Below are 26,467 nucleotides of genomic sequence, written 5' to 3'. Positions count from 1 at the left end.
TTTTTGGTCATGTTTGATCAGCGGCGGCCATGTTGATGCACATGTACGACACAAAGTCAACCTACGGTAAGAAAAATCAAGGCACCATCTAAATATTTACTCAATACTTTGTGTAGTATAGCTATACAATACATGAATTGTACTACAATCAGCTTTCACAAATATTCATTAAGTGTATTTATTGTCTTAATACCAATACTACTACTACAGTTTGATATATTTACAGTGTTAATATCAATATTGCAGTTTTTCTCCTTGTGTCTTTTAGTGCTAACCCCCCCTATTTACCATTTAAAAAAGGCATTTCCATCAATACAATGATACAAAGTACAATACTTTGTATTACAATACAATAATTTATCAATGTTTCCCAATTACTTTGTAGTACTGAGACAGCAATGCATCCAATCTATACACTATACATCTATACACTATTACTGTACATTTCAGTCCCATTCTGGATGATCATTTTCATCATGTTTCTTTGCATGATGTAATTCCAGAATATTTCTTAATCCTTAGCCTTTCCTTCCATCTTCTCCCTCCCCCAGCAAGCTGACACAGAAGAGGTTTCATCTGGGAGGGAAGCTGGAGCAGATCAAGCCCCTGAAAGACATCTGGGAAGCTATCACGGAGTTGCGCCACGGTGGGGTCAAAGGTGACCAGGAGAAAACGCTGCCTGACCCGCCCCTGCTGTTTGTGTCCCCGGATGAGGCACAGCGAAGCGGTGAACACGTCCGAGTACGGGGACTGCATCCGAGGCGCATCCCCGTCTTCTGACTTCGCAGTCGGAGTCTCATGACGCTGCCGACTCCACTCGTGTGCGAGTTCCACGGCTCTCGGAGTCAAAATGAGCACCACTTGGCCACCCGGGTTCTTGCAGCGTAGCAGCTGGGAGTGAAGCCACGGCACGGGTCCCAGGCTGCACTGCTCCTTCCTGCTCCACTGGTCCACGCACACGCTAAACTTCTGCTCCATGAGCACAGTACCCAGACCGCACACGGCCTCGGAAACACTCTCGGGAACATCTGGAGGACTCAGGAGGACTACGTGAGGGCTTACTTCAACTTGAAAATTTGAGGGCAAGACTGCAAAACCTCCATGGAGAGATGTGCTCGCCCATTCTACGAGGAAAAAAAAACATCAATAAGTTATGCTAGCTAGGTTATGCTAGCTAACACATCAGCAAAACATGGGTACATTACAGCCATCTCACTGGTCTTATTTATCATGTATTGTGTCAAAATAGGCGGCACGGCGGTCGAGTGGTTAGCGCGCAGACCTCACAGCTAGGAGACCAGGGTTCAATTCCACCCTCGGCTATCTCTGTGTGGAGTATGTTCTCCCTGTGCCATGCGTGGGTTTTCTCCGGGTACTCCGGTTTCCTCCCACATTCCAAAAACATGCTAGGTTAATTAGCGACTCCAAATTGTCCATAGGTATGAATGTGAGTGTGAATGGTTGTTTGTCTATATGTGCCCTGTGATTTGCTGGCCACCAGTCCAGGGTGTACCCCGCCTCTCGCCCCGAAGACAGCTGGGATAGGCTCCAGCAACCCCCCGCGACCCTCGTGAGGAAAAGCGGTAGAAAATGAATGAATGTGTCAAAATATGAGCCACCATCCACCAGTACCAGCCTGGACCACACAAATATCCACATTAGTCGTCTATCTGGGACAAAGTTAAATGCTGCCTTCAAGGGCCATCCAACAAAGTGACCACTCATAACAAACGGTAACATGATATATAGTACAATATGTATCATATATATATCTACAGTATGTATGATATGACACCTACCCTTGACAAAGCCACGCAGCAGACAAACCATCAGCACCGCCACGGAAGCCAGCAGCAACGCAGCCACGACCAGCAAACTCCAGCGCCACCTAGCGGCTGGGGTGACAAGAGGCGTGTTATTTCATAACGCGGCGTACGCCTTCCCACTGCTGCACACTTACAGCCGCCGTAGCAAAAGGGGCCCAGGCGAAGACCTTCACTCCCCACTGTCATCTGAACAGAAAGACACAGTGAGTCCTTTAGTCAGGAAACAATAGCATGACTAAGGTATGTTTGTTTTTTTTTTACCATCATGCATGGCGATAGCTGCAGGTCCACGTCTGTAAACACCCCCGTTTTCACCTGCACAGACGCCATGGATGGTCATTCTATCTATGCAGTACGTTTGGAAAGTGTGTAGGGGTGGGGGGGCCCCGATCCACCCACATCACCACCATCTCCTCTCCTGTCCTTACCCAGTGTCCTTGGGGGCTTTGCCTCCATGTTGTGTTGTCCAGCAGCTGCCGAAAGCCTTCAATCTCCGTGCACCCGTGCCTCCACGTCCGGCGACACGGCCACACTTCCCCCTGCAGCCTGCAGGGGGAAGAAACGTTCCACAGCAGCATTTGGCCCTGCTCCTTCATGTGGGCCGGGGCCACAGAGGCTGACAGGTTGCGCCACATGTTAGTCAGCAGGAACCCTGATGGAGATACCACAGCGATATCGTGTTAGTCCCCTTGGAGGTACCAGATCATGTTGGCCCCTGCGGAGATGCCAGATCATGTTGGTCCCCGTGGAGATACCACATCATGTTGGCCCCCGTGCAGATACCACATCATGTTGGCCCCCGCGGCGATGCCACATCATGTTGGCCCCCGCGGAGATGCCAGATCATGTTGGCCCCCGCGGAGATGCCAGATCATGTTGGCCCCCGCGGAGATGCCAGATCATGTTGGCCCCCGCGGAGATGCCAGATCATGTTGGCCCCCGCGGAGATACCACATCATGTTGGCCCCCTTGGAGATACCCAAGCATGTTGGCCCCCTTGGAGATACCCAAGCATGTTGGCCCCCTTGGAGATACCCAAGCATGTTGGCCCCCTTGGAGATACCCAAGCATGTTGGCCCCCTTGGAGATACCACATCATGTTTGTCCCCGCGGAGATACCACATCATGTTGGTCCCCGCGGAGATAACACATCATGTTGGCCCCCGTGGAGATAACACATCATGTTGGCCCCCGTGGAGATACCAGATCATGCTGGCCCCCGTGGAGATACCAGATCATGTTGGCCCCCGCGGAGATACCACATCATGCTGGCCCCCGCGGAGATACCACATCATGCTGGCCCCCGCGGAGATACCACATCATGCTGGCCCCCGCGGAGATGCCACATCATGATGGCCCCCGTGGAGATACCAAATCATGCTGGCCCCCTTGGAGAACCCAGATCATGTTGGTCCCCGTGGAGATACCAAATCATGCTGGCCCCCTTGAAGAAACCAGATCATGTCGGTCCCCGCGGAGATACCCGAACATGTTGGCCCCCTTGGAGATACCAGATCATGCTGGCCCCCGTGGAGATACCAAATCATGCTGGCCCCCGTGAAGATACCAAATCATGCTGGCCCCCTTGGAGATACCAAATCATGCTGGCCCCCGTGGAGATACCAAATCATGCTGGCCCCCTTGGAGAAACCAGATCATGTTGGCCCCCGTGGAGATACCAGATCATGTTGGCCCCCGTGGAGATACCAGATCATGTTGGCCCCCGTGGAGATACCAGATCATGTATATATGCAGATATATACTTACATACTTGAGTACGTTTTGTTTTGTGGGAGGTGTGCGGTGCGTAGAGTAGTCTTACGCTGGTTTTTGAAGGGGCAGCTTTGAAAGCGCCTTGGCCTCCACTCGTGGTCCTCATGCCAAACCTGCCAAGACATGTCAGTCGTGTTACACGCATACCGTAAACACCATTCATCATTCTACCGCACAGTGACCCATTGGCGACAAAAGCAAATCACCCATCGTTAAAAAAAAATGGCAGTATGGCATTTGAAGCATCAGTACTGGTCCAAATCCTACCGTAAATATGTTCTACTGTATATACGGTCACTCAAGAGAAAAGTACACAAGCTGCATGAAGAAAGTACCTGGAGACACAAGCAGGGGGCGACATAGTGCAACGGGATGGTTTTCCTCTTCCAAATCTAAGATGAGACAAATCATGATCAGGATTGATGTAACGGTGCCCCCCAGCTTGAAGGGTGACGGCCTTCTCCGACACCCACCTGACATCTTCCATCACTCTCATACTGGATGCACATGAAAGGGGGCGTCACCCCGTTCCCTCCGACCAACTTCAGCTCCACCTCATTCATTTCGGGGTTCATGACGCTGCTGACGGCGGGAACTGGAAACACAAGTTGAAGGTTTTCTCATCGGTTTTTGTGGATTATTCATAGCTTATTTGGATATTCAGCTACATCTATGAGTGTATAGTTCAATAAAAATGTAAACTATTGGAAATTATACTTTTTGAAAGCGAGAACCTACCATATTTTCCTTTACAGATTTCTCATTTCTGAAAGTCTCTGCTTCTCGTTTCAATGAAAAATGACAAATCAAAGTCAACTTGCTTTGCTCTTGTAATATTAAATCATAAGCCTCATAATATTTGCCCTTTGTCAAGTCAAGCTATGATTTTTTTTCCTGTAATATTAAGAATTTAGTCTCCTAACATCGAGTCATTATGTTTTTTAGATGACAACTTTTCTTTTTCCTTTTATCCATCACAAAAATCTAACTTTATCTTGTAATATTAATGTTAGATTTAACGTTATTACAACTTGTAATAGTAAAAAAAAAACAAAAAAGTAATTCTAAATGATATGACTACATATGATTCTAATATGGAATCATGTAAAAGTTGTAATATGACATCTTTAAAAAAAATTTTTGATGCAATTTTCATATTGGGATAGGCTCCAGCACCCCCCGCGACCCTCGTGAGGAAAAGCGGTAGAAAATGAACGAATGAATGAGTTCTCCTCCTATTTTGTGTGGAAGTGGTAATTTTTTGGCTTCTTATTTTGTCTTTCCCCACCCTTGGAATTGAATAAATGAATGTAAAATATTATAATATAATATATTTGATATAATATTGTAAAACCAGAGTATTTAAGTTTTGTCATGAGTTGGTGTTTCTTGGTGGAACATGAAGTCTGGACAGATATGGCTCACCGTGACACTCTTCAACGTGTTGCTGCAGGTTTTGGGAGCAGACTGCGGACACACACGAGAAAAGCAGACCATGAAATACGACAAAGCTACAAAGTACGTCATGCGCTTGGACGTTTTTTTTTTTACCTTCCGTTAGAGAAGGAGCCTCCACCACCACTTTGATGGGAGGCGTTGATTCTGAGGAGTAGACGTGCACGAGGCTGCTGAAGAAAACCCCAGCCGGTTTCCAGATCACCAAGGTCACCTGCACACATTCGGGTCGTAAACGGACAAGACGGTTCATTCAAAGAGCGGAGGCGTTCTTTACCTTTGCCTCATTCTGTAAAGGAGCCACATGTTCGACTGTGAAGTCCACCCGCTTGCACGCCGGGAAGGTGGCTGGCGTTTTGTAACACAAGACAACAGACTCTACAACAGAGAACAACATTGGACTTAGCTCAGTTAATACAACAACGAAAGTTACATTGACTTCATTTAAAAAAATACACAAGTCCCACCTGATGAAGGCTTGGCCTCCTGGTGGTTGAGATCTTCATCCATGTCTTCTCCCTCACCGACACGGAGGTGAACGTCTATGAGCAGGCATAACGTGCACCGTGCACCATCCCGGCAGCACACGTCCACTTTAGCCGTGAGCTTCAGCACATCCACGTCATCGTGGCTCTCCGGGATGTGTAGCGGCGTCTCATCCATCACCAAACACTTGGACAAACCCTGGAGGTGAACATGCTGCTAATATTAGTGACAGTGTTCGAAACACTCTCCTCAAAAGAGTGGACGTACTTTAGAGTAGTCAGTGTACATCTTATACAGCAGGATACGGTCCAGCTTGATGGAAACACAAGGAAGTGAACCTCACAGTGAACATGTCCAAAGATGCTAATGCTCTTGGGCATGGAATTGACCCGGAATCCTCTTCCACTCCTCCATGATGACACCACTGGTGGGTGTGGGTGATACTTAAGATGCCCCACAGCCATCACCTTCACCGTCCTCCGCAAGGCACTTGATCAACTTTTACATTAAAAAGCTGCTGTGTAGCCCACAGTACCGGTCGGAATCCACGTTTCTTCTCAATGAACCGCAGCTCTCCAATAACGGGCAGCACTCATGCAGCCCCAGACCGTGACCTCTGACTGCAGTGGAGACAGAATGACCTCAGTGCTCACCTGTGTTGCTACCAGTAGAGGTGGAAGTACACACCATAATCTGCATTTACTGCGATGTCATCAAGGTCATGCGTCACATGGTTGTTTGCAAACCATAAACCACTTAGCTTGTGTCTTTTAGCAGTTTTAATGACTTTGACGTGAAACATAAAAAACTGCAAGCAGGTAATAGTAACAGTGACACTGCTCATCCAAATGCTAAGCAGTTGCTCAATGTGGAGAATGTCCATGTGGCAGTGGTGGATCTTAAGGAGGTTCTAAGAAGATACAAAAGGAAGAATGTTGGTAAAAATGTGGATTGAATGTGATTTAGTGTCAGGTATTCACACTGTCATCATCTCTTGACGGCAAAGGCAGCAAAGCTTTCTCTCTTGGAACAAGGTGGGATTGATAAGCAAGGCCTCTGTTTGGACGCGGCAAGGCTCATGGAACTAAAACATGAAGAAAGGATTCCATCGGCTGTTCCGTCAAGACACAGGAATGAAGATCGGTACTGATGCCGAGTGCCATCCCATAACCATCAGACAACCATCGGCCAGAAAAGGTTTTAAGAGCACCAAACATGGGACGTTGAAAAGTGGACGGTTCTGATGGCTTCCAACATTACCGGCATGACAAGGAGATCACAGCATCATCCTTCCATGGAATTATGGAGCTTTGGGTCGTGCAGGGGTGTCAAACGGCAGCCGGCTATGTGGAGATGTAGCAGGGGGCATTCTTCATGAGTGAAGGACCTGGTTCGTGTGGTAATGACTGGCTTTTTCTACACTTTTCCAGACAGTGAAGCCATCTTCAGCACCCGGAGTAACATTCCCACTGGCCTCCTGGAAGCCATTTCTCGTGAAGAAGAATGGCACAGCTACTCATGACTTTGAGGGTGTCTTTTATAGCAATGGTCTTCAACTCTGGATCTTCTGATAAACATTCATTCATTCATTTTCTAACGCTTGTCCTCACGAGCGTGCGTGCTGGAGCCTATCCCAGCTGTCAGCCTATTTTTTTTAAATTTGCTCACTCACTCCCATGTCTTCTTTTTGTATTTTGAATGTCTACTTGGAACCTACTTAAGATCCAACAGTAAAATGTACGTTCTTCCCATTTCCGCAGTGATGTTGATATTTCCAGATTTCCACATTGTAGTCCACTTTAGTTTGATTCCGCCTTCATGTTTTTTGCTAGAAAAATCATCTTGTCCACACAGTCTTCAGAAAGTGCCGACCCGTTGGCGGTGCCAATGTCCCCCGCCGTAGCAAACACACCCCGGCTGGTGACGGACGTCGCCGCCGGTATGGCGAGGTATTTCTTTGCCAACTGAGCAAGGTGAGGGAAAGCGGGCTCGTTGCTCTTCCACCAAAGAAGCGGGTCCGAATCAAGCGAAATGCAGCTGACCATCCTGTAAGCGGCCACCTCTTCTTTCACCAGGAGCTGCAGAGTCGGTTCCTGTCCCACCTGAGCCTTGAAGAGCTCACCGAACACTTCCGTCATTGCGGATTTTTTGAGCGGGGGAGAAGCTTCAAGGTTGTGTTCTCTTTTCACTGGAGTCGAACTGACGGCTGTTGTCCCCGTGGCGTCGGCGTTCTGCAGAAGAAGAACTGTATTTCATGCACGGAACACTTCCAATATTGAATGCACACAAAAAAGATGAAAATACCTCTTCTTTCTTGATAGTAATCTCTGTGATCAAGCCGCTGAAGGTCCCATCACGACAGGCCTCGTCCACGTGAGGGAGGCCCTTAAACCTGGGGTCCAGGGCTGTGCATTTGTGCAGGTAGTCTTGGCAAGCCGTGTACCTGTCCTCCAGGTTCTCTCTGATGGCAGCCTTGATTTCACTCACAGTTGCAGTGTCTTCCACGTTAGGTTCCATGGAGTTCAGCAGTGTACTTTTAAGGGGAAGGATCATGGAGGCCGAAGGTGCCGATTCGGTGCTCATGAGCGTTGTGATGGCTTTTAGAGGTTTCAGCACCTCAATGACTTCCTCCGCTGTTCTCACTTCCTGGTCCGTCAATAAGGTGACATCTTTCTTTCTCTTGAGGCTCCTGTCTGTCAGCGCTGCGTACGCCGCCGTGTGTTGCTCCAGGTAGCGTTCCAGCATATCGTAACTTGAGTTCCAGCGAGTGGTGACGTCATGAATGAGGTCATGTTTTGGTGTGTTAAGCATTTCCTGTTTGCTTTCCAGCAAGTGTGCGGCTGTGGTACTACGATGAAAAAAAGACACGATTCTCCTGACTTTACCGAGGACTCTCGAAACTTGGTTGAGTCCGGTTACCTTCTCGGCAGCGACATTAATTGTGTGAGCAAAACATCCAATTTGAGGTCCGAGTCCTGCTTCGCTGACCGCATCTGCCATGTTTCCAGCGTTGTCTGTCGTTACTGGAATCATTGTTGCTCCCGACCTCTCCAGGTTCCACACTAACACCATCCTCTTGAGTTCCTCTGCAATGTGGGTGCTGGTTTGTTCACACAATACCCGGGTTTGCAGAACATGGCTGGCTAGAGTCCACTCAGGGGTGATGTAGTGGGCAGTCACCGTAATGTAGCTCACAGCAGCCCTGCAAGTCCATCCATCAGCTATAAGCGCCACAGCAGATGCCCTGGATAAGTGGTCCATCACAGCAGATTTGTTTTTTTCATAAAGGGAGGGTATTATTTTCTGGCGGAAGTGGGCGGGGGAAGGAACTTGGTACCGGGGTTCAATGACACCCATCATATGTTTAAAGCCAGAGTTCTCAACGACTGAAAAGGGCCGTAAATCGGCAGCTAGAAACACACCGATGGAATTAGTTATGGCATTGACTCGCTCTAATGAGAATCGCTGTTGACTTGTCTTCGTTAAAACCAGGTTACTAGTTTTCCGAGGACCGATGTTCACGTAGCCGTGGTGCCGTCTCAGGTGACTAAACAAGTTCGTCGTACTTCCCAAGGCATAGCCGATTTCTGCAAAACAATGGCGGCATACTGCTTTGCTCTTGTCCACTTGTCTCTGTCCGTTGACGTATTCCACCGCGAAGGCGAAGTGTTCCCACACCGCAGACTTTAAGGACGGATGGGGCTTTTCGAGTTCCTTAAAAGCATTCCCAGCCATGTTACCGCTAAGCCACAGCTTTCCTTGCATGGGTATTGTTTTTTTTTTTTTTTTACCGAGTCAATGAGTGGCGTTACACTTCCTGTCCCTCGCTCAATGTGTACCGCGTAATTCGGTAAGACTCTGTGTTGAAGCCAAGGTTCCGTACCGAAAAATCCGATAAGTAATACGGTTACATTACGAACATCCCATTGTAGCTATTTCGACAGCAATGGTCCCGTGTTGACTATTTGCAACCTTTGTATTCCAAAGTAAGTGACATTTTCCGAAGAAAATGTGAAAATAAGGAACACCAGCGACAACGGTAACATTTCCCGCCAGACTGAAGCTAAAGCTATAAAGAGGATATTTTTAAAACATAAAGTTAAGATAGTGTTGACCAACGTTTTTGTCTTGCCTACCCGCATAGTCTTTTCGTCATATCGCCGGTATCCCATCACTCATACCAATAATTCTCCTACATTACAATGGAACTGTTGTGTGTCACACTTTATTGTATCCCTAGGGAAACTAGTTGTAGCGCACACGTTCCATTACGTGTAATCTGAAATGCCCGAAGATCCTGTTTGTACTCATACCCATTTAATTGGGAATTAAATTAATTTAATTGGGAATTAAATGGGTGGGGGTATGTCCCTCCCCCCCGGTTGGGAATGACCGAGTTACGCAACGGCAAATGTTCGGGGACACTTCTGAGGGAGACTACTACTAGTGGAAACATAACAAGGTAAAACCCCAGCACACCCCAAAACCGGAAAACAAGGAAGTAAACATATTCATACCTGTCAATATTTGCATTTGAAAGTAAAATAATATATTGCAGCTTCACTCTATCAAGGTTTTTCAAAACTATATTAATTATTAAATCACACTGTTACGTTGTTGTCCATCCTTAACACTCATTATGAATAAAAATATGCTAAATGAAGCATTTTCAAGCATAAAATGAATACATAAATGAAGTCAAATATGTGCATAAGGAATTCAGAAAATGCATTGAGAGGTTGTGAATGATATGCAATATCGTAGACTGGTCACTAGGTGTCACTCATGACACTGTAATGTTGGCTGAAACACACAAGCACCAGACTTTGATTCCAGGTTTCAACTACAGGCACAATAAACCCTAATAAAAAAATGGGTTACTCTTGCGACCTTAACTCAAGACCAGCTAAAACTCAACTCTGAACCTGTGACATCACTTCCTTTCCGACTGCCACTCTGCTCCCCATAGCACTGGAACATATTTACAGTAATACATAGCAAGTAATACATATTACAGTAATACATATTACGAGACCTGACCAGATTTTAACGTTACTTTGAAGAAAAGTACAACATTCAAAGCTGATTCTGATTAAAAATATATGGAAATATATTGGAATTACTAATAAAATTTCTACTAGGTTACACTCTTCTGCACTCTGTGTGTAGAAGACACTCTCCCCCGCCTCCACCCACCCGGACAAAGGCATTAATGCGTGTACTGTATTGTGCATCCATGTTGACTTTCTGAGGTAATGCTAATCACATTTATGAGATGCTGTCCAGGACAGTATAACAGTCTTACCTGGGAGCAGGTGACTTGTGCGGAAGCATATCCATCCAAAGTGCAAGCTGACTTCTGAAAAGCCAGCAGAAGAAGCCAAAAGGAGCTTGGTAAAAGAAACATAGTTCCCAAGAGTGAAGCTTTTCCTAAACATCTGTCATGTGGTGTTTGGGTCTCCTTGAAGAAGCGCTGTATTGTTTCCCAGCATGACTAGATGGCTAGAGCTTGGATGAAGTAACTCAACGTTGACGTAAGCTCAAAACCATCAGCACTCGCTCACTTTTGTTTCAGCCTGGGGGGGGGGGGGTAAGAGACAAAAATCAAGCACCTGTGGATTTGCAAAGCGGTTATGAAGACAAAGGAAAGAAGAAGAGTTGGCGACTCACTGAGTTGAAGTCATCCAGAAAGAAGATTCATTCATGTGCCGGGGTGGATCTGTCGCACGAAAATCAACAAGTCCTGGATTTGTTTAGCCAGTTATTAACCCTGAGGTCTCGTCCAAAGTCCACCCTGGAGAGACTCCGCCTTTACACTCCACTCCAACGCAACAACATAATATGTCCTGGCAACCAATGAAGCAACGACCAGACTCCGACTTGATAAACTCGTTAGTTTGGTCCGGCTTTGCTACTCTGATGAAGACGACAAGCCTGCACGGAACATGACTCATCTGAACTGGTCGGAGGGCTCAATGCCAACCGGAATGCTGCTGCCACACCTCCGATCGGTGGCGTAGCCAGGAATGTTTCATCCATGTTGATAGGGTGGGAACAAGTTGATACCTAGATGGCCGGCGAGGTGGCTGTAGCCCTGTCACTACCACTAATAAACTCAGAGGTACACACACAGAGTATTTGTGAACATAAAACTACACAAGTACGGATACCATCCTGGTATCCATAGTATCAATATTTGGACTTCTTCTTTATGTTATGGCAATCCAAGTTCCATTCTCATTCCGTCACCATATCACAGCTTTACAGGAAGCAAGGAATTCTGTTGTTGACGGCCTATCATGGGTCAAAAACATTCCGGTTTGATGTACCCGTGGTATAAATAAAGCATTTTCAAGCATAAACATTGCTAAATGGAGGACAATACAAGGCTTGAGTACATGTACATGTACTACACAATACTCTGTGTGTATACAAGCAGCCTCGCCTCCAGCCATCGAGACTGACAAAAAGGGCTCGCTCCGTTCATGCCGTTGTTCTATGGAAATGTGGTTCCAATTGCAAAGTTGACCTTGTTGATCTGCTGTCATTTGACAAGGTTATCTTTTGGATGATAGACAGCTGTGTGGAAGAATGAAAGCTGATTGGTTTACTTGCTTTGTCAGCATTTATTGTTGACCTCATTATGGATGTACACCATCTCCAGATGTATTTTTCATTAAAGGTCGCTGACAGTGAAACGGCTGAGTGGTGCTTGTAGTGCCGAGTCAGCGGACGTGAGCCAGCAAGGTGCTCTGACTGGTGAGTACATGCAGTAGTCCATAGCGGAGGATCTACACACAATGAAAGACAACGTGATGCTAGCCACGTCCTCCACGGCAACGTTTAGGGGGAGAAATAAAACACCTACCTGGAAACATCTATTTCTTCCCCGTTCAGCTTAAGTTTGGTGATGGGACCTTGGTGCACTTCTTCATAAGCTACGGGCTTCACAGCTGAAAAACAACACAAGACACTGAATGAACAAAATACTTCTTCACTTCATTCATCAAGTGTGGCAGGGCGGCTCAAAAAAATCCACCTAAAATTCCTTCAGCGTTGCCAGATGGGTGCTGCCTCAAAGTCGGCCAGAGGAATTCCTGTCCATTCTTCCCATGAAGCAAGATGAGCAGGCGTGTTTCTCCAGCTGTGATGTCAACCTCCTTGTCCCGTTTGATCACCACCGCGCTGCAGAAAGACACCTCAACTGTCAAACATCTGCATGCACCGCTGACGTGTTTTTTCACTGTCACATCAGTCAAAAACATGTCACGAAGAGGAAAAACAAACGTATAAAAGTGGCACTGTGTGACATCACAGCACGCCTACAGTATATAGTGGACTACTACATCTTTATCCAAAATGCACCTTCCAGCAGTAATGTGCCCCTGTCCAGTGTGCCGGGTCACTGTCTGTCCGTCTTTAATGGTGACGGCACCCGTGTCAATGAAGACGGTCACGCCATCTGTGTCGAAGTGGACAGCGATCCTGCTGAAGCCGTGGTCGTCGTACACCTCACCATTCACAGACACACCTGGTGCAGACGACATGTTGGATGAGTCAACCGCCACGGTACAGTACAATACAGTACAGTAGAGTAGAAGACAGTACAATATAATACATTAGAGTACGTTAGTCCACATCTGTGTGGCACGGCGGTCTAGTGGTTAGCGCGCAGACCTCACAGCTAGGAGACCAGGGTTCAATTCCACCCTCTGTTTGGAGTTTGCATGTTCTCCCCGTGCATGCGTGGGTTTTCTCCGGGTACTCCAGTTTCCTCCCACATTCCAAAAACATGCTAGGTTAATTGGCCACTCCAAATTGTCCATAGGTATGAATGTGAGTGTGAATGGTTGTTTGTCTATATGTGCCCTGGGATTGGCTGGCGACCAGTCCAGGGTGTACCCCGCCTCTGGCCCAAAGACAGATGGGATAGGCTCCAGCACCCCCGCGACCCTCATGAGGAAAAAGCGGTAGAAAACGAATGAATGAATATTTCACATCTCATATTTCATGACCAACTGTTTGAGTGACGTCTCATACAGGACTTATTACAGTCTTTCCTCCTAAAAAGAGTTCAGGGGAAGTGATGACAGGCTGTTAAAGTCACAAAACGGAACGCTTGATTTGCTCACCTGCACAACCATTGGAGTGTTCTTTTGAAATTATGGCTTATCAGAGCTATTTTTAATATATGACGTCATAATTATGTGATCATAACGGGTTTGATGATTATTATGTATACATTTTATACTTTGAATGCGTCAAACAAGTGTATCATGAGGCATATTTGGGGCTTCAACTTGATGATTTGTACTCTGCCGCCCTCTGCTGTCTGGATGCAGTCTTGCGTCCTGAGTTTTTTTTACTTCCGGTGAGCCTATGTCATCACCCTCTTCTACATTTAGCTTCTGTTGCGAGTGAACAATGGCAATTGAGGAGAAAATGAGAGGGTTACAGAGTTGAATGCCATCTTGTAATGACAACACTAACTTTTATTGCAAATGTTGATCTAAAATCAGATGAAAACATCAAGCTAGCAAGAGGGTTTGGAGGGGGAAGGAGGAAGCTGTGTGTTAAAAATAGACATATTTATGAGCGTATGAATTCCTGACAGATTAGTGGAAGATCTACTGTATATTTCATCATGCCTATTTTTGTGTGCATGCTAGCAACGCTGACAAATCCCATCCAACTAGCATGTGTGCTATTTGTGACTCACCTGCACTGGGCAGGTGAAGTAGTCGAATGATGCTTCGTCCAGTCACATCAAAACACAGCGGAAGAGAATGATTCTCAGCTTGGAGCAGAAAGCGGATGGCAGGCAGCGCTAATGGGAGACAAAGAGACACAGTAACATTTCAAAGGTTACATTCAACCCAGCATCAATCCAACACCTTTTTTTTTTTACCACTTATTGTGGGCGGGGCCATGGAAGGTAAGGCAAAATCATAATCCATTGCAATGAAGGGTCCCTGTGGTCCCATGCGGCCTGGGGACAGACAATAGCATATCATGAGGTACATATCATTAGGTACACCTGTACACTCTACTATACTATACTGTATGTCATATGCAGTAATTACATTAGGTACTGCTGTACAGTGATCAATAACAGCGTTTAAAATAACGTTACTAACGCCGTTACTTTTTTCAGTAACGGGTAATCTAACTAATTACTTTTACTGTCAGCATAACGCCGTTACCATTTTCGACACGCCGTTACTGCACGTTACTGAGGCCGCCTAAAAATATATCACCGACTTTATAACTAATTTGCTAACTAGTGAGTTATCATAACTAGTGAGAGTGTTGCAGAGTGACAAGGGAGGGGGTGAGATAGCCACTAAGCAATGAGGATTGGCTCAGGTTTGAGTAAAATTGCGTCTTCAGCCAATCAGAGAACTTAAGTGGGCGGGTGTTTAGAGCACATAAGCAATGAGGATTGGCTAAGGTTTAGTAAGAGTTCGTCTTCAGCCAATCAGAGAACTTAGGTGGGCGGGTGTTTAGAGCAAGTTCACAGCGTTTGCCAAATGGAAGTACAGACACTACTTTAACCTGTTGATTATGTCCCTGAAAAAAACAATTACTATAGTTACTTTTACTGGTAACTAGTTACTTTTGTAGTGCAGTAACTCAGTTAGTAACTCAGTTAACTAACTATAACTAATTACTTTTTTAAAGTAACGTGCCAAACACTGCTGCTTTACACTGTTGTGTAGTACAGTTTATGTCATAAGCAGTGTACTTGTCAACAATCAATGATATGACACAATGATATGATATTCATACATATTCTTCAAGAAAGAGAGTCAATGCAAGCTTTCTATGTGATATGATCACAATATGCAGGTACGACTGAAGGCAGTGCTTCTCAAATGGGGGGCCGTGGGGAACTGTCAGGGGGGCACGAGGCTTTCATTTCAATGCAAACCTACCAACATGTACACATTTATACAGTTGGAAAATCTGGAAAATGATCAGGGGTGTCCAAACTTTTTATACTACTGTACCATCAAGTCAATGAAACAAAATGAAACAAGGAAACAAAGAAATGAATAAAAAATGACAAATATATGTATTTTGGATATTGGAATGTAGCCTAAATGTGACATGTTAATCACCACATCTATTTCATTAATGTCTTACCTGGGGAATGTGCAGGTGGAAAAAACCCTCCTGTCCCAAAAAAAAACGTTGTTAAGTGTATTCAATCAAAATGTTTATCTTTGTAACATTTACAACGTTAGATTGTTCAAATCCACTTCCTGGGAGAAGAAACCTAAGTGAGAAAAATATACCTCCCAAACCAGGGTGTCCTGTCCCCAAAAACACAAATAACAATAATTGAATGTTCATGCTTTCTTTCAATTCTACTAATTAAAAATGACATGAAATGAATGTGTGACACTCAGTGTCAATGAAACAAAGAAATGAATAAAAAAATGACAACTATATTTCAATTCTGATATTCTTACCTGGGGAATATTGAACTGGAATATACCCTGTCACAAAAAAAAAAACACATTGTTAAGTGTATTCTATAAAAATCTTTATCTTTGTATATGCCAATTATGGAAAATCCACTTCCTGTCAGAATAAACCTAAGAGTGAAAAACATACCTCCTAAACCTGGTTGCCCTGTCCCCAAAACACAAATAACAATAATTTAATGAATGTTCATGCTGAGAGACACACACACACACACACACCACTGTGCAATAGTTGTGGAAGTGTGGAAAAGTGACTATGCGTGTCATACCTGAGTACCCTGGTATCCCTAAAACAAAAACAAAACAAAAGTCATGCTGTGACGTGGTAGCTATATTGGCTTTTTACCGATATCCAATCCCGTATGCCCATACTGTCTAGCACATCATTACTCCTACTGATACTGGCCAATAGTAGTGATGTGTAGCAGGGCGATTGGGTAATATCAATACTACCGATACAGCTCTAACTACCAATAAAGTTTTCATTCTTATAGTAGTTCTTAATAATAATTCATCATTGATTTGACTGCTTTTCTTTTCTCTCATTTGATATGATTTAGTCATAATGATTGATACCAATGTGACAATACCTTAAAAAGCGTTTCTGATCAATTAGACCTTGCAAGGAAAGAAGGAAATAAATCAGAGGTGAGCAAATGTTTTGACTCGCGGGCCGAATTGCTGTAACAAAATTTATGGAGGGTCAAATTATATATTTTACACATAACAGTCTACCTGGTAGTATTATATCTGTAAAAGTGTGTGTGTGTTGTGTCCATTTTTTTTCAGGAGCACTTTGTAAACACGCGGGCCACATCAAATAACGAAATTGATATTAAAACATTGAAACATTGTTGTATTCATTCATTCATTTTGTACTGTTTTTTCCTCACGAGGGTCGCGGGGGGGAGTGCTGGAGCCTATCCCAGCTGTCTTCAGGCGAGAGGCGGGGTACACCCTGGACTGGTGGCCAGCCAATCACAGGGCACATATAGACAAACAACCATTCACACTCACATTCATACCTATGGACAATTTGGAGTGGCCAATTAACCTAGCATGTTTTTGGAATGTGGGAGGAAACCGGAGTACCCGGAGAAAACCCACAGGGATTACATGCAAACTCCACACAGAGATGGCCGAGGGTGGAATTGAACCCTGGTCTCCTAGCTGTGAGGTCTGCACGCTAACCACTAGACTAAACTTGTATGTTAAGTTTAAATTAAATACTTTGGAAAAAAACGGGCCCCCAGGCCGTAGTTTGCCCACCCTTGAAATAAATCAACTATCCAGTAGTAATGTTTGTCATTGATGACGTACCTGCGTAACCATGCTGTATATCTGTGGTACCAAAAGAAAAGTGGTATTAAATTCATACCTTAGCATATGAATGGCTTTCATGTATCATACCTGGGGATGATTTCTTGACTGCAAAGTAAGAGTTATGGAAAGGCCAGTGTGGTTAGATTAGACATAGATTTGATGTGCATGGAATGATGTTTATCTCGAGTGTGTAAGTCTTACCTGTGGAGCTTGTAACTGGGAAAAAGGAAAGGAAACAAAGTCACTAGAGGCTGTGGAGGGATGGGTATACTGTGCATATACAGTGCAAATATCACACAGGAAATATCAAATACTAATAGGTGCCCATGCTTTACGGTATATCACCATCCCATTAGCACTACCTCTGTTTTGTTTTGTTTTTTTTTTCCAAAAATCCTTTATAGAGACATGACAGTAGCCACAGTAACATCAGCTCATCTATATGACCTTGAAGCGTCAACAACTACTAGAACTTCTTCCCCACTTAGTAAATTGTAAATTATTACAGGAAATTGGAGGCTAATGAGTTAGCTCGCTAGTTTGCTCATGGCCGTCTCTTGTGTCCCCGCAGTAGCCTGCACATTAAAGCTAAGCAATGTGGCGTAAACAGAGAATAATAGATGTGTCAAGGTGATTATAGGGGTGCTATTTCATGTCTACGGGACTCTAAGTTATTAATACACTGTGTGAGTCCCGCTGTGTTCTTAATGTTTTGTTTTTCTTATCACATGTCAGTTAGCATGTTCGTCGGCTTGCATGTTTGTCAGTAAACGTTGAAAATGTGCGGCAAAAACTTTGACTCAGTTAATTCAGTTAGAAAAATAGCAAATTAGCCAATTTTTCTGTATGTGTCCTTCAGTGGGAATCTCATCTTCTCATCTCAGAAAGGCATCTCCAAAATCATCATTCCATACTCACTACGTCTGTGACTGTTCCGTCTTCCCGACGTTCCCCTCAACCCAGGTGAGGCCATTCCTAATCGGGACCCCGTTCCGGGCTGCGGTGGCGGCGGGGCGCTCTCGCTGGGCTTATCGAGCACTTCTGCGGTCTCCTCTGTTGGCTTGGTGACCACCATGGACGTGAGCGGGGTCACGAAGCCGTACTTCAGAGACAGCCTCAAAGCCTCCGATTTCACTTTCTCTTTCTCCGATCCGCTCAGCTGCAGCCTGTTGGGAATTTTAGGAAAAATTAGGAAAAAATTAGGTCATCATTAGAGGGACAAAGTTTGACTGACTCTTTGTCCAGGAGTTGTTTGACGGTCAGGTAGGCCCAAACCCTTTGAGTGTTGCTGTCATCGGCGGGCTTGGCGGTTCCGTTGGTGTCAGTAAAGATGATGCTTGCGTTCCTCTGCAGAGTCCAAACGTTAGCGAACGTCCCAGCTGATGATGTACGGTGTTTCACCCGTGGGTACTCACGGAGATGGCCACGACTTTTGGAATGAAGGTTTCTATGTCGTTGTTGGTTATCTGACCGGCCACCACGATCTCAGAACCGTTGTAGTACTGGCTGAAGGTCGTCTGGGTCAGATTGGCACTGCCCTCGTACGTCATTGTCACGTTGGTCAGCAGGGGGTTGGCCACCTCGTCATAGAATCCCTTTAAACATAAACACTCTTTCAAGCTGGCAAACCATTCATTCATTCATTCATTCATTTTCTACCGCTTTTCCTCACAAGGGTCGCGGGGGGTGCTGGAGCCTATCCCAGCTGTCTTCAGGCCAGAGGCGGGGTACACCCTGGACTGGTCGCCAGCCAATCACAGGGCACATATAGACAAACAACCATTCACACTCACATTCATACCTATGGACAATTTGGAGTCGCCAATTAACCTAGCATGCTAGCAGTACCACAGGAAAGAAAAAATCTATTGCAATCTTCTAATTGTATTTCTACTATGTTACACTCTGTGTGTATGCCAGCGGCCCCGCCTCCACCCATCCAGGGAAGGGGACTGTATCACTCCGTTCCTGCCCTTGTTCTATGGAACAAATGTGCCAAGTTGCTGAAAGCAATGCACAGAGTGAACCATCTTCATGCCTGACATGCACACATTGATTATTCACTTGATTGGGAGGGGGGGGGGTAGTCCCCCCACCAGACAGAGAAATTCTCTCACCTTATCATGAGATCTTGTGACACCCCTAAAACATTTCTGTCCCCCTCTAACTGAGGGGGGACGTGGGCTAGTGCAAGAAGGAATACATTGCAATCATTCAATCAATAGAAACTGAATGTGATGATATTAGAAATTGATACGTCAACAAGTATCGAGACGCTAAATCAGGGGTGCCCTACCACTGGCTGGGCACCAGTCCAAGAGTTTTTATGTGAAAGAACCAATGAAAACAAATGACCTTCAGTTGCAAATCTGCATCAGAGTCCTCGTAAATACGCCGTGCAACACCGTTGTTCTGCAAGGACATCCTCTCCAGGAAGCCAAAGTTGACATCAAAACCAAAACCAAGACAGTAGAGCGGGAACTTGTCTTGGATGGCCGCCCTCACGTTGGATTGGATTTCCTCCAGATTGGTCACACCTGCAGGAACAAACAGACAACAACTATCACATAACAATATACTCTAAATCAGGGGTCTCAAACTCAATTTACTTGGGGGCCACTGGAGCTAGGGTCTGGGCGAGACTGGGCCGCATCAGGTTTTCCAAAAAAAAACAAAAACGCATTTATTAAAAACAGAAAAATGAATAAACTTTGCCTTGGTTTCGATTTTCTACAAGAAAAGCTCTGATAAAACATTCCACTGTTGTCAAATATCTTACTTTTTATTTTTCTACACAAAATAAGATGAAAAATAAATAAACAAATCAAGAAGAAAGAAAATCAATCAATCAATAATAAATAAATAAATATAATAATAACAATAAAACGGCAAATAATAAAAACTTAAGAAACCACATATAGTTGGTGGGTAGACAAATAATTTTTTTCAGATTAAAATGAACAAAGCATTATTAGAGCCCTGTAGACATGACAAAACACGACTATAGTCACATTTATACTCTTTTTATTTACAACATATTGCGCAACTGCAGAGTCTTGAGACACATGCTAACTCGCAAACTAGAGAGCTAGCGACCTAAACGGTAGCCTTCAAGTTATTTCCTTTAAACTTAAATAGCCAAAAACTTACCACTTCCACACGGATAGGGAGGATAACTATTAACAGTTATTTAACCTTTAACATGAACATTAATCAAACTTAATAATTTTTTCTGGGTACATGATACCATACAGCATCCATATCAAACTTGCGCGGGCCGCACTAACATTAAACTTTCATATCAAGGCGGGGGCCTCAAACTAGTGTCCTGCGGACCACATTTGGCCCGTGGGCCGCGTGTTTGAGATCCCTGCTCTAAATTATCAAATATGCAGTAATAATCAAGGCCTAGGGTATGCATATGCAGTAATAATGAAGATGGTGTGTCGTGTGTGTACCTGAGGTTGGGTCTCCATCAGTGAGGAGTATGAGGATGGAGGCTGAGCCTTCCCTGGGTTGCTGATTCAGCATCTGGGATCCTTCCAGCAAGGCTGTGTTGATATTTGTGGCTAAGAGAAAAAGAGAAAAAGAGAAAAAGTGAAAGCTGTCCAAATGTTTCAATATGGAGGGCAAGAAAACCACCAACATCCTCTATCTTGAATGTTGCGTGCAAATGTTTTGGCGCTCTCCACGTTGTCTGGCGTAGCCTGAACAAGTTCTCGTTTCCAGTACATAATTCTGCTGTCGAAAGTGATGAGACCAAAGTAGTCCTCCTCTGCCAGGTCATTCAAGATGTGGAGCAAAGCGATTCGGGTCTGGGAACAAACACGTAGCACTCGTTACACTTTACAAAGCTATTATTGACTTACTTACTTTTCTAGAGATTGGAACTGCCTCTATTAGGAAACGCTAGCCTTTCAATACACTACGTATATACAGTACGTGCTTACATTGCATTAGCTTACATGCCATTAGCTTACATGACATGACTTTACATTTCATTATCTTACATGAGATTAGCTTACATTCAATTAGCTTAAATTGCTTTAGCTTACATTGCGTTAGCTCACATTGCATTAGCTTACATTCCATTAGCTTACATGACATGAATTTACGTTTCATTAGCTTATATGAGATTAGCTTACATTCCATTAGCTTAAATTGCATTAGCTTACATTCCATTATCATACATGACAGAACTTTACGTTGCATTAGCTTACATGAGATTAGCTTACATTCCATTAGTTTAAATTGCTTTAGCTTACATTGGGTAAGCTCACATTGCATTAGCTTACATTCCATTAGCTTACATGACATGAATTTACATCGCAATAGCCTCCATGACATTATCTTAAATTGCATTAGCTTACATTGCGTTCGCTCACATTGCATTAGCTTACATTCAATTTGCTTACATGACGTGAGTTTACATCACATTAGCTTCCATGAAATGAGTTTACATTGCATTAGCTTACAAGACATGAGCTGACATTGTATTAGCTTACATGACATAAGCTTACATTGCATTAGCTTACATGACATTAGCTTACATTGCATTAGCTGTCATGACATTAGCTCTAGGGAAAATATTTCTACCATCTTGTGTGGAAGTGCTTTGGGTTCTCAGGTTGGAAAAAAATACAGCTTGCTAGCTAGCTAGCTATAAACAATAGGGCCCTATAAATTAAACAGCCCTACAGTTGCACATTTATGAGCTAAGACCCCGATGCCCGCCTTGTCCGAATGAAATAAACATGATCATTACCGTTAGCACGTAGGAAACAAGTCAACGAGGGTACCTGTTCCATTTTGCGTCCGTGCATGGATCCGCTCTGATCGATGACGAAGACAACATTCTTGGGGATGCGGGTAAGACTCGAGGGAGCAAAGTGATGCACAAAATATCCATCAGAGCTCTGAAAAAAGGTGAAAAGCCAGCATGGATTAGACGCGGAACCCGGGTTTGTACCCACAACGGTTTCTTTACCTTGATGTCCCCTAGTGACCTGTGTCTGTTGACGTCATAGACAATGACCAGATCTCCATTCATGCCGTCTTCTCCACAGTTTTCACATACTTTCTGTTGCTCCAACGTCGGGTAGAAGTAGACCCAAGCCTGCAAAATTTCTTATGTCAGCTGATCAAGAGTCGGACTAGAGATCAAGAGAGTTTGGACATTGGTGGTCTTTGACCCTGTCAGCCACCGTAGTCCAGGGATTGACTAATGAAGGAAAGGACAAGGGGCCGGGCACGGAACCCTGTGGAACACTACCCAAACGAGTGAGTTGATGTTGTGCTTCTTTCACCTGTTTGTCCAGTTGTTTTTTGGTGATAGCGTTAGCCAGAGCATTGGTGCTAAGTCCTCCTCTAACATCCAGGAAGTTGATACCGGCTTTCTCATGAATGTACACATCCACCTGGAATTTGGGATAAAGATGATATAAGGCAGCAAGGAAAATCAAGCCCTCATCCTCACAGTCCGCCGCACCTTGAAGTCTTTGACGGGCTGCATGGGTCGAGCGTGGATCTGCAGCTCGTATTTGCCAAGTCTGCGTTTCAGCAGCTCCTCGTATGTGAGTTCAAAGGTCACCTTTTTTAGCGCGGCCACCGTCACGGAGGTCTTGAACTCCTCCAGAGTCCTCCCCACTGAGCTGTGATGAGGATGCAATTACCTGTTCGTCTTCTAAGACACCTGAGCAGTCCATTGATTGATTGAAGCATGCATGGGAATCATCACAGGCATCCAAATACCTGACAATGCCGGCACTCTCGCCACGAGACACGGCCTGACTGTACTGCTGCTGAGCCGCTTCTTTAGCTTTCACTATGCCATCGTACACCTGGTCGTCCATAAACCTGAGGAAGGTCAAGGAAGAAGGTCATTCTGCAATTATTCACAGAATGTTTCTTGGTTCTGGTCCCTTCTTGGTTCTGGACGACTGGACTGGTCGTCAGCCAATCACAGGGCACATATAGACAAACAACCATTCACAATCACATTTTGGAGTCGCTAATTAACCTAGCATGTTTTTGGAATGTGGGAGGAAACCGGAGTACCCGGAGAAAACCCACACATGCACAAGGAGAACATGCAAACGCCACACAGAAATAACCGAGGGTGGAATTGAACCCTTGTCTCCTTGCTGTGAGGTCTGTGCGCTAACCACTCGACCGCCTTGCAGCCCCTAGCATCGTTATTCATTCATTCATTTTCTACCGCTTATCCTCACGAGGGTCGCGGGGGATGCTGGAGCCTATCCCAGCTGTCTTCAGGCGAGAGGCGGGGTACACCCTGGACTGGTCGCCAGCCAATCACAGGGCACATATAGACAAACAACCATTCACACTCACATTCATACCTATGGACAATTTGGAACAATTAAACCACCAATTAAACTAGCATGTTTGTTCCAAAAACATTCCAAAAACATGCTAGATTAATTAGCTTAATTTGACCCAAAACGGGGAACCTCACCCGGCCCGGACACGGAAAGGATTGACAGATTGATAGCTCTTTCTCGATTTGGAGTCACCAATTAAACTAGCATGTTTGTTCCAAAAACATTCCAAAAACATGCTAGGTTAATTAGCGACTCCAAATTGTCCATAGGTATGAATGTGAGTGTGAATGGTTGTGGGATGTTCCTATAAGGGTTTAATGCTGCCGATACTGATCCTGATCGTCCATGAGTGAAATGCTCCGGTTAACATAGATGCAAATGTAAATGTAAATGTTCACTGAGGATTTTCCTTGTGAGAGCTGATTGGTGGAGGTGGTCAAGTATCGGACATGTCAATACCGTTTTTTTTTCACTGATATCAGTCGATACCGATGTGTGGCCGATTGATCGTGGCATAAAGTGAAGAAACAGTACAGGTTGGAAGTTTGCTGCATGCTTTGAATGGGAATAAACAGCGCCATCTGGTGGACACATATCAAAAATATCAATTGAAAGCCTGTCACAAGGAAGAAATATTATATTATAATATTATAATATTATTATATGTTATTTTAGTGTGGCTTCATTTTTGACTCATTAGACAATCATTTAGACCAGTGGTCCACATTTGACCCGGCCCCTTGAACAATAAAGCATGTACATTTTCATAGAACTGGAAATGGTAACCTATTGTGAGCAACGTGACTACAACCTAAACAAACAAACGACCCTGACCCTGGCCCCCCTTCAGAGGAGGGAAAAGTCATGTGGCCCTCACTGGAAAAAGTTTGGGGACCCCTGATTTAGACGATCCCCTGGAGAGTGGCAACACACACACGCCGTCATGTCCACTAATGCTGCGTTGATCTACCCACATTCTGAACTTGCTGATGAAGGCATTCTTGGGAATTCGCACATGGAACTCCACCTCTTTGGATTCGTCTTTCCTGTTGACCACGCGGCTGGTGATGACGGTGGTGGCGTAGCGGCCGCTCACCGTGGAGTTGATGTGAAAGCTGTAGATTTCCCAGTCGGCCTGAGCAAACAAAGCAAAAAGGTCTCTGTTGGAAATGGCCGTCTGCCACCCGGCCCGAGCAAAGACCGAAAGGCCGTGAGAAAACAAAAGATGTGATTGGTGGACGGCAGGGGTGTCACAATATAAACAATAAGCCTATAAACAAAATCATGCTGATAGGCTAAGAAGTGATAGTATATATGTACAGTATATAGTGTACCTACGCATTATATAGACTTTGTAGTAGAGGTGACAAAGTCTTAACATTAGTAGTATTAGTATTCTTTCTTCAGTTCTCTTGTTATATTTGAGTGTCATATATATACTAAAGGTGTGCAATAAATATTTGGAAAAAAAGCAGGCAGGTGCATAAATTAGGGCACCCCAACAAAAAATAACATGCAATATTTTGCAGAAATAGATGCTTCCTATCGCAATAAGGGTCTGGATTCTGTTTGAAGGTATTTTTGACCATTCTTCTTTCCAAAACATTTCCAGTTGAGTCAGGTTTGATATTTTCCGCTTTAAATCACAGCACAGATAATAATAATACTTGATGACCATTCCAGAACATTGCAGTACTTGTTCCTCTGCATGAATGCCTTGGTAGAATTTGAGCAGGATTTAGGGTCATTGTCTTGTTGGAAGCCAGTGTGTGTGCTCTTATTGGAAGTTGTTTTAGCATTAGCTACATTATTATCGTAAGAAGAAGAAGAGAATAGTTAAGATAATGGAGGACTAGAAGCATACCTTGTTGGTTTGAGTGCTACCAAAAGCCAGAAGCAGCCCAAAGATGCTGACTCGTATCAGGGTCCCCTCCATGGTGGCCCCGGTCACAGTGTAGCCGGGATGCCTCAAAAGTTGCCTTTTAAACCCAAACAGAGCATCCATGTGTACACAATGCGTGGTGAAAGGGCAAACTCCTCTTTTTCGCTTGAAACAGCTCACACACACACATACACACATATATTGTACAGATAATGACAAATTCAAAGTTATGTGTAATATTGGACACTGTATGATAACCAAGACATTTGTAATATAGTAGATTGTATGATAACCAAGACATGTCTAATATTGTATGTTGTATGGTAACCAAGACGTGCGTAATATAGTGTATGTATAATAACCAAGACGTGTGTAAAATTGTAGGTTGTATGATAACCAAGACGTGTAATATAGTAGATTATATGATAACCAAGACATGTCTAATATTGTACGTTGTATGGTAATCAAGGCATGTGTAATATAGTACGTAGTATGACAACCAAGACATACGTAATATAGTGTATGTATGAAAACCAAGACGTGTGTAAAATTGTAGGTTGTATGATAACCAAGACATTTGTAATATAGTAGATTATATGATAACCAAGACATGTCTAATATTGTACGTTGTATGGTAACCAAGACATGTGTAATATAGTACGTTGTATGATAACCAATACATACGTAATATAGTGTATGTATGATAACCAAGACGTGTGTAAAATTGTAGGTTGTATGATAACCAAGACATGTCTAATATTGGACGTTGTATGGTAACCAAGACATGGGTAATATAGTACGTTGTATGACAACCAAGACATACGTAATATAGTGTATGTATGAAAACCAAGACGTGTGTAAAATTGTAGGTTGTATGATAACCAAGACATG

The 26,467-nt window shown here is 44.2% G+C and overlaps 3 protein-coding genes across 12 annotated transcripts; all 3 read right to left on the bottom strand.

Annotated features, from left to right (window-relative positions):
* Window positions 1-164: 164 nt before the first annotated feature.
* On the bottom strand, window positions 165-12,000 carry il17rc (interleukin 17 receptor C). 3 transcript variants are annotated; one of them, XM_058065472.1, is made up of 14 exons: window positions 11,211-12,000; window positions 10,846-11,116; window positions 5,522-5,738; window positions 5,332-5,432; window positions 5,151-5,268; window positions 5,025-5,066; window positions 4,073-4,194; window positions 3,935-3,991; window positions 3,649-3,712; window positions 2,255-2,478; window positions 2,088-2,141; window positions 1,961-2,012; window positions 1,800-1,895; window positions 165-1,124 (listed from the first exon to the last, which is right to left on the bottom strand). In XM_058065472.1, the coding sequence occupies exons 2-14, from the start codon at window positions 10,945-10,947 to the stop codon at window positions 475-477; spliced, it is 1,899 nt and encodes a 632-aa protein (XP_057921455.1). In that variant the 5' UTR covers window positions 10,948-11,116; window positions 11,211-12,000; the 3' UTR covers window positions 165-474. The 3 variants fall into 3 exon arrangements, with proteins under 3 accessions (XP_057921455.1, XP_057921456.1, XP_057921457.1); XM_058065473.1 differs by lacking the exons at window positions 10,846-11,116; window positions 11,211-12,000 and adding an exon at window positions 9,677-10,694; XM_058065474.1 differs by lacking the exons at window positions 10,846-11,116; window positions 11,211-12,000 and adding an exon at window positions 5,808-5,946.
* Window positions 7,335-9,624, bottom strand: LOC131123554 (zinc finger BED domain-containing protein 4). Its single transcript, XM_058065475.1, has 2 exons — window positions 7,845-9,624; window positions 7,335-7,771 (listed from the first exon to the last, which is right to left on the bottom strand). The coding sequence occupies exons 1-2, from the start codon at window positions 9,303-9,305 to the stop codon at window positions 7,340-7,342; spliced, it is 1,893 nt and encodes a 630-aa protein (XP_057921458.1). The 5' UTR covers window positions 9,306-9,624; the 3' UTR covers window positions 7,335-7,339.
* Window positions 12,001-12,142: 142 nt separating the features above from the next.
* On the bottom strand, window positions 12,143-25,710 carry LOC131123416 (inter-alpha-trypsin inhibitor heavy chain H3-like). 8 transcript variants are annotated; one of them, XM_058065462.1, is made up of 27 exons: window positions 25,559-25,710; window positions 24,669-24,829; window positions 23,105-23,209; window positions 22,842-23,004; window positions 22,660-22,770; window positions 22,341-22,469; window positions 22,153-22,269; window positions 21,000-21,168; window positions 20,812-20,922; window positions 19,709-19,890; window positions 18,769-18,948; window positions 18,588-18,700; window positions 18,272-18,519; window positions 17,555-17,569; window positions 17,441-17,458; window positions 17,351-17,371; window positions 16,300-16,317; window positions 16,161-16,178; window positions 16,016-16,042; window positions 15,839-15,856; window positions 15,687-15,716; window positions 14,449-14,529; window positions 14,260-14,367; window positions 12,906-13,071; window positions 12,580-12,725; window positions 12,409-12,493; window positions 12,143-12,331 (listed from the first exon to the last, which is right to left on the bottom strand). In XM_058065462.1, exons 1-27 carry the CDS (start codon window positions 25,697-25,699, stop codon window positions 12,217-12,219), a joined length of 2,796 nt encoding a protein of 931 aa, XP_057921445.1. In that variant the 5' UTR covers window positions 25,700-25,710; the 3' UTR covers window positions 12,143-12,216. The 8 variants fall into 8 exon arrangements, with proteins under 8 accessions (XP_057921445.1, XP_057921449.1, XP_057921446.1 ...); XM_058065466.1 differs by lacking the exon at window positions 14,449-14,529; XM_058065463.1 differs by lacking the exon at window positions 15,839-15,856.
* Window positions 25,711-26,467: the final 757 nt, after the last annotated feature.

This window comes from Doryrhamphus excisus, chromosome 1 (assembly GCF_030265055.1).
Source record: "Doryrhamphus excisus isolate RoL2022-K1 chromosome 1, RoL_Dexc_1.0, whole genome shotgun sequence".
NCBI lineage: Eukaryota > Metazoa > Chordata > Actinopteri > Syngnathiformes > Syngnathidae > Doryrhamphus > Doryrhamphus excisus.
This window is presented reverse-complemented; position numbering and strand designations above follow the sequence as displayed.